The 8,295-nt window shown below is 41.8% G+C and overlaps 1 protein-coding gene across 3 annotated transcripts in view; it reads right to left on the reverse strand.

Moving 5' to 3' along the window:
* Positions 1-1,186: 1,186 nt before the first annotated feature.
* The window catches only part of Acad8 (acyl-CoA dehydrogenase family member 8), a 21,353-nt gene continuing 14,244 nt past the window's right edge, over positions 1,187-8,295 (reverse strand). For 2 of the 3 annotated variants that reach the window (XM_021171790.2, XM_021171792.2), the window contains exons 7-11: positions 5,448-5,583; positions 5,257-5,354; positions 4,619-4,771; positions 3,875-3,980; positions 1,187-2,063 (exon numbers count right to left, since the gene is read on the reverse strand). In XM_021171790.2, coding sequence (XP_021027449.1) covers positions 2,011-2,063; positions 3,875-3,980; positions 4,619-4,771; positions 5,257-5,354; positions 5,448-5,583 — 546 coding nt within the window. In that variant the 3' untranslated portion in view covers positions 1,187-2,010. The remainder of the gene's footprint in view (positions 2,064-3,874; positions 3,981-4,618; positions 4,772-5,256; positions 5,355-5,447; positions 5,584-8,295) is intronic. The other variant, XM_021171791.1, reaches the window with a different exon arrangement.

An 8,295-nucleotide genomic window follows, 5' to 3' on the forward strand; every position in this document is an offset into this window, starting at 1 on the left:
ACACGCTGGTGCTGAATGCTTGGCTTAGGGTTTGTTCTTACCTCAGCTTACTCTTCTCTTGGCTAAGCTGGGTGACATTCAGTTCTGGCAACAATTTTGAGTGGTGCCATCTGAAGTCACTCTGCCTTGATGTTAACTCACAGGTAGCTGGGGATGGCTAAAGGATGGGGGTATGAATGTGTGTACCACCAAGCCTGGCTGACTGCTATAATTTTAAAGTAAATGATAAAAATTAAGACTTTCAACTTTAGGGGCTGAAGAGATAGATGGCTGAGTGGCTGGAAGTACTTGCTGCTCAGATTCAGTTCCAGCACCCACACGATGGCTCCAGTTCCAGGGGGAAGCCACCCTCTTCTGGCTTCCACAGGCACTAGGCAGGCATGTGGTACAGATACAGACAGGTAGGCAGAACACACATACACGTAACATGAAAATAAATATTTTTTCAAAATGATCTTCAACTTTAATCTTTTACTTATGTATTCAAAATCAAATTGAATATTCAATAGTAAATATTCAACACTGGACATAGCCTTTGTATTTCCATACTTTTAGAATAAGTTTGTCATATTCTATTTTCAACAATCACCTCCCCTGCCACACACAAAATTTAATTTTTAACTGCAATGATTTTAGCTGAAATTAACTGAAAGGCAAACTTTAATGTTAATATCGGTATTTTGTCTATAACTTTAAAATTTTTGTAACAGTGTTAATTATGTTCAGCAGAGAGGCTCTGTATAACTTTATATTTATACTGAAATGTAAACTGGAGACTACTGTAATATTTTAAATTTCTTATTTTTAGTATTGGGAAACAATACACTGTGATTTATTAACTCATTTTTGATGATGTGGAACAAACACACAAGGCAAACACTGTACCACTGATCCATAGCCTCAGCCCCATTTTACTTTTGGAGAAAGCATTTGGTAACACTTCTTTATAAGACATCAGTGAGGTTGATAATATTACTCAGCTCAGAATACCGTAACAAAATACCACAAGTTGAGTGGTGTCACCAAGAAACTAAGCCAGAATGTCACAAACTTCGTGTTTTGTTGGTTTGGGTTTTTGGTTTTTGTCTGAGGGCTGTGAGGGGCAATCTTGAGAATACTGAGCCAGGCTGACTCCATGACGAGCTATAAGATGCCACTGCAGGAGACTATACCTAATACTTAGACATTCACACATAACAAATAATGCTTTATTTGCAAAATTATTAAAAGAATGTACTTTTTAAAAGACACACTGCCTTAGGAAAAATTTCTAATTATTCTAAAATCCAATTAAATATTTAATCGAATATAATATAAAATCTCAAATACAGTTTTAAGTCTTATAGTTGAAGGAGGCAGTAAAGACATAGCTTTTGCTTATCAAGGGACTAGTTAAATATACTTAAAAAGAGAAGGGGCCCCCAGTGGAAATAAATCCCAAATAAAAATCCAAATATTCCAAAACAATCTTAGCCCTTGACATTTATTTCATGGTTACTGGAGTTAAAGGTGCATCCTAACTCATTGCTTAGCAGTAGGTTCCCAAATATTTATTTCATCATGATCTGAGTTTAGGAGTACTGTCCTGACAAACCCCTAGTGCAGAACAGAAACCAGAAAGGGGCAGATCTGTCCACTGCCCTTGCCTCCCCAGACTTTACCTGTTTAATCAAGAAAAGCTTCATTCAAGTACCCAGACCCTAAGGACAAGAATCAACAAAATGCCCATAGTGTGGATCCAAGCCACAGCTTTGACCGACTGTCTTTCCAGAATGAGGAAGGCAGTGTGCAGGTCTTCTTTTGGCATGGCTCCTCAGAGCAGCCCTTCTAGCTCTGCTAAGAACTCTGTTCTTGTCTCAGAACCAGCAGCATGGCTGACAGCTCAGTCTGTTTAGAAGAGCTCAGCCCTTCGGTCTACTTCATGATTCACTTGAACTGAGCAGCCCATATGAGCATCAAGACTGATTCCAGTTGCACACAGACTCCAGGCGAGGCTCTCCAGCTTGGGAGCTAGTCCTGAAGCAGGTTTCGAGAGATCAGCATCCTCATCACTTCATTGCTACCTGCAAGAGGAATAACAGAGTCAGCAGGGACAGAGCAGTCATAGATTAAACAACTACAACTTCTTCTGTAACGACAGAGAAATGACAGCGTAAGAAATAGTTCTTACATTCATTGCCATTTGGCTTGAGACAGGGTTTGATGTAGCCCAGGCTGGCCTTGAACTCAATATGTAATTGAGGATAACCTTCAACTCCTGATCTTTCCTGCTTCCACCAGTGCTAGGATTACAGGTGTACAGCACCATACCCACCAATATTTATGCCTTAAAAGTTTTTAGATTGTATTTATTTGTATGCATGTGTGTGTGCTGTGTGAGTGTGCTCATGCCATGGTGTGCATATGAAAGTCAGAAGATAATCTGCATGACTGGTTTGCTCCTTCCACCATGTGAATCCTGGGAATCAAATTCAGGCCTTCAGGCTTGGCAGTAGGTACCTGTACCCATGACCCATCTTGTTGGCTCAGTGGGAAATATTTACATTTTTAAACACCTCTTCTGGTGACAAAAATGATTGTATTAAATTAAGATATAGAAGAAAAATAGTATACCTCTAATTTTTAAATTTTAATGATACTTGTAAAAAGATAGGAAAAAGTCTCAGGAGTTTAACAAAGAAAATATTTAAAAAATACATCCTGGATGAAAAACACAACATCTTTTGCTTTTTGGGTATTTTATATATTTTCAATAACATTTGTTTCTTTTATATCAGAAAACTTAAGTATAAAATAAAACATTTCCCCTGAAGGAGGGAATTGATTGCTCATTTTTAATCGTGGCATTCAGTGCATATAGATTACAAAGTAAAGCCCTTGAGGAACCAATAATCACATGATATCAAAGAAAGCCACATCCCAACTTCCTTGTACAACAGTGGCATTCCCCACTCAGGAACTCTGGGAAGTCTGACTAGCACGAGAGACTTAGCCAGATAAAGATTAGAGTTCAACTTTGGATAGAAAGTAGATCATGATTCAGACATATGGACAGCAGGCCTCAAACCTTTCCACACCAGTGACCACAGCCTTCACTTGGCCCAGTGAAGCCGAAACTCTGAGGGTGGAGCCCATAACCTGCTTTAATAAGTCCTCCAGAAATTATGGTATCCACTCAGGTATGACATGAGTCCTTTGAAGGTCTCTGTGATCCCAATAAAATACCCCTACACCGTTTCACCAAACACCACACAGAGAAGCTTCTGTCCCTCGTTCCCCAGTACTGTCACAGCCCTGGCTGCCTACCCTGGCTGGAACCGAAGTTATATCCCTTCCAGACTCAGCCACTGACTGCCAAGTGTAAGCCCCATTCTGTGCCTAACTAACAGCTCAGACAGTCACCCGACAGAATGTCTGTATTAGAGAAGAAACCACATGCTGACAATTTTACTAAACAGTATACTAGCAATCCTGGCACAGATAACATTTAGACAATATGGCCGCTAAGCTGCTGCTCCTGGAAGACCAAGTCCTTTATGACAGAAGGAAATTGTCCCCAGTGTGCTTCTCATCAAAAGTTCTCACATCCTAGCTTGGTTTGAGCTGCCTTTGAAACCTACAAAAAAAAATGGAGTGGCCGGATGCTTCAATCATGAGGACAAGGCAGAGGCAGGGGCTCCCAGCCTAGAGCACGTTCAAATGTAGTCACAGAGCAGTGACAAAGCAGAGCTATGGAGAGGAAGAATGGAGAGAAAGACAGGGACCTGGTAGGACCCCGAGGAACAGCCAGCACAGAAGGACTGACATAGGCTTGGAAAAGCACAGCTCTTACATCTGCTCCAAACAGAAGAGAGTAACCCCTGCCAAGTTTTACCTTCTAGGATCTGGTGGACCCTGGAGTCCCGCATATACTGTTGAACAGCATAGTCCTTCAGATAGCCGTAGCCCCCATGCATCTGCAAAGCCTGGTTGCAGATCTGCTGGGAGACAGGAGGACACAGATGTCTTTGGTTCCAGGAGACTGTGCAGTTCTTAGCTTCCCCTCGACACTCCAAACCTCAGCTGGCAGCCTACTACAAATGGATGAGAGAAAGAACAGAGCCCAGAGGGAGCTCCAGATTCTAAGTGGTCAGATGCAAAGGCATCCTACTGAACCAGTCAATCCCTGCCAGCATAGAGACATTTGCTTTTTTCTTTAATGCTGCCCTACAGCCACTCTGACTGACTGACTAGGAAGTTCAGGTGCCACCTAGTGACAAAGTAGTCTCAATGTAGAAGCAGCTGTGTGTGTGAGACAAAAAGAACACGGTAATTAATACTAAATTTGGGTTAGCATCACTGGGCTGTTCTGAACCTTACAAAGATGTGCCTCATCTAGAATACACCCGAAAGACAGAGCCTTACTGAAGCAGGTAATAGCATGGAGAAGGCTATGAAAGCAGCAGGAAGAGCTCCCATGCAGACCTGCCACAGATTCATCTTATCCTTAAGGCCCAAAGTGATTCCTTCAGTGCCTCAGGAGGATAAAGTTCTACAGAGGAGTCATCTCCCTCCAGATCCCTAAGCTAGACAGCTGCTTCCTGTCTGTCTCAGGAAGGCCAGAAGACTTAACACTTACAGCAAAGCACTCCTCTGTAGCAAAGAGCTTGGCCATGGAACACAAGGTCACTGCATCTTCCCGCTCTTCCTGCAAAGCCACTGCTGCAGTACGGATCATCAGCCGGGAGGCAACTAGCTTGGTGGCCATATCTGCCAACTGGAATTGCAGGTACTGTATCCATAGGCAAGAATGAAAACAAAATAGGCACATGGATTTAGACATGTCATCTGGAGGTAATCTGGAACTACTGATAAGCCATCTTGAGCTGGAGAGCTGGCTCAGCAGGTAGAGGCACTTAAATATAAATAGATCAATTGAGTTCCACCCCCAGATGATCCACGGGTGACAGAAGTCAACTCTAACCTCTACATAGGCACTGTGACATGCACACATGCACCCCACCCCGCAAGCACATGCATGCACACACAAAGATATCTCAAATTAGGTGCCTTTTCTAAGTACTTCAAAATTCTCTTGCCACTTCTGCCTCCTGAAAAAGGTGGCACAGGTACACGCAAAATATACATTCTGATTAAGATGGTGGCAAGTTCTTCACTGGATTTCATGTTCCTGTCATGCTCGACTCCATTGAGAATGTGGGCCCCAGGGAAGGCATGAACAGAATACAAATGAAGTGCAGACCCTAGGTAACTTACCTGGCTTCTGGCCAAAGGTGCACCAAACTGCTTCCGGACCTTGAGGTGCTCTTGGGTAAGGATAACTGAAGCATGAGCGGCTCCCAGAGAGCAGGATGCTGGAGAGCAAGAGTCACGACTTCAGCTGAGCCTGAATGACAGTTGCTAGCCTCAGCCCTTGCCTTCCCTCCCCAACTCCTTTCTGGCCTCACCAACATTGATCCTTCCACCATTCAGTCCTTTCATGGCGATGAGAAAACCCTGCCCCTCAGTCCCAATCCTGTTGGCCACAGGGACAGCACAGTCTTCAAAGATCACTGCTCGGGTTGGCTGCGAGTTCCACCCCACCTGGCAAAAAATCAGGGTCTTGGTGGCTGCCCTATGATTCCCCAAGCAGGGAGGCCTTCCCTGTGGACAGAAGCTTGTAATGTATAGGTTTAAGCAACATGGCACTTAGACCCATAAGAACATAAAACAAAGGAAAAGGTTCAGATGTACAGGCTTGTCACTACGTAGAAAGATGCTTATTTCAACTATGCAATGTTTTCTTTATTTGTTCACCATGGTCTTCATCTCTAGTCCAGGCTGACTGCAGTGCAGTCTTCCTGCCTCAGGCTTTCAAGTGCCAGGATTACAGCCATGCCTGGCTAACACAGTTGAACACAGAGCATAAATTGACTTTGTGCACTGTCTATGAATACTACTCACGGCTTGTAGGATCAGGACCAGATCGGTCCTTATTTTCAGTGCCTCTGAGTACAACTTCCATGAGAAATTATTTGGAAATTTTACTTTTAAAGGTCTTGTGAACAATAACCACATATCTCTTTCCTAAGATTTGTGTCCCCAAAAGGTACTACAATGAGACAAGGTAAATGACATGCAATGTCCTGGAGAGCCCTAGTCTAACATTAAGCTGCAGTGAGATCCAGTACTATGATGTCAACTCACAAGAGCCAATTATGCACTGTTTTCTCTAACTCAGCATTCCATAATCTTGCAAAAGTGGCGTGAAATCAGCCACGAATTGATTGGCATATGCCACAAATATGAGTTTTTGTTTTGTTTCTTCAAGAAAATTGGCTTACTAGAACATCACTGGATATGTCAGATTAAGCTCAGAGAAACATCAGAACAGTTGAAATGTAGCCTCTGACATAGAACCTGGTTATAATTTTTATCTTTGGGCAAGTCACTTGACTTCTTTGGGACATTTGTTTCCTTACATAAAAGTACAACTGCTGGACTAGAAAGTTAGTAGAACCTGTTAGCTAATTCTCACTTTAATGTTTCATATATAAATAGTTAAAGCCCATCAGCTCCTCATTAAGGTACTTGGAAATTCAAAGGACCTTCAGGTTCAACAAGGCAGCCTGTGGAAACTGTGAACTACATATAATACTTGAGCTCCCTCCTACCTACACTGCTTTTTACATCATTTCCTAAGGCAAGCATGATGGTGCCTGCTTACAAAACTAGCACTGGAAACACATTGGCAGGAGGATCATGTATTCAAGGTGAGCATTCATTACAAAGCATGTCTGAGGTCAATATGGGCTAAAGAGACACAGTCTGAGAAAACCAAAACCAAATAAACTGCAACCAAATTTGCTCTCTCTTAAATTTTTGCAGTCTCTGCCCAACACCTGAAATTTCCCAGTACTGCCCAGTAAGATGGCTACCTCTGCATCTCATTCTGTCAAATCAAATACAGACACCTGAAAGCAAGAATGTATCTGAAATTCTGACCTTAAGAATGTCTAATCATATGAAAAGAAGCTGGAAGCAATACCACTAAAATCAGGGACTAGACAAGGCTGCCCACTTTCTCCCTACCTATTCAATATAGTACTTGAAGTCCTAGCCGGAGGAATTTGACAACAAAAAGCGATCAAGGGGATACAAATTGGAAAGGAAGAAGTCAAAATATCACTATTTTCAGATGATATGATAGTATATATATAAGTGACCCTAAAAATTCCACCAGAGAACTCCTAAACCTGATAAACAGCTTCAGTGCAGTAGCTGGATATAAAATTAACTCAAACAAGACAGTGGTCTTTCTCTACACAAAGGATAAACGGGATGAAAAAGAAATTAGAGAAACAACATCCTTCACAATAGTCACAAATCATATAAAATACCTTGGTGTGATTCTAACTAAGAAAGTGAAAGATCTGTATGACAAGAACTTCAAGTCTCTGAAGAAAGAAACTGAAGATCTCAGAAGATGGAAAGATTTCCCATGCTCATGGATTGACAGGATTAATATACTCAAAAATGGCTATCCTGCCGAAAGCAATCTACAGATTCAATGCAATCCCCATCAAAATTCCAACTCAATTCTTCACTGAGTTAGAAAGGGCAAATTGTAAATTCATCTGGAATAACAAAAAAATCTAGGATAGCAAAAACTGTTCTCAACAATAAAAGAACCTCTGGGGGAATCACCATGCCTGACCTCAAGCTGTACTTACAGAGCAATTGTGATAAAAACTGCATGGTACTGGTATAGTGACAGACAAGTAGATCAATGGAATAGAATTGAAGACCCAGAAGTGAACCCACACACCTATGGTCACTTGATCTTTGACAAGGGAGCTAAAACCATCCAGTGGAAAAAAAACCCAGCATTTTCAACAAATGGTGCTGGCACAACTGGTGGTTATCATGTATAAGAATGCGAATTGATCCATTCTTATCTCCTTGTACAAAGCTCAAGTCTAAGTGGATCAAAGAACTCCACATAAAACCAGAGACACTGCAAGTTATAGAGGAGAAACTGGGGAAAACCCTCAAAGATATGGGCACAGGGGAAAAATTCCTAAACAGAACAGCAATGGCCTATGCTGTAAGATCAAGAATCGACAAATGGGACCTCATAAAATTGCAAAGCTTCTATAGGGCAAAAGATACTGTCAATAAGACAAAAAGGCCACCAACAGATTGGAAAAGAATTTTTACCAATCCTAAATCTGATAGGGGGCTAATATCCAACATATACAAAGAGCTCAAGAAGCTGGACTCCAGAAATCCAAATAACCCCATTAAAAATGGGGT

Source organism: Mus caroli, chromosome 9, assembly GCF_900094665.2.
Source record: "Mus caroli chromosome 9, CAROLI_EIJ_v1.1, whole genome shotgun sequence".
Taxonomy (NCBI): Eukaryota; Metazoa; Chordata; class Mammalia; order Rodentia; family Muridae; genus Mus; species Mus caroli.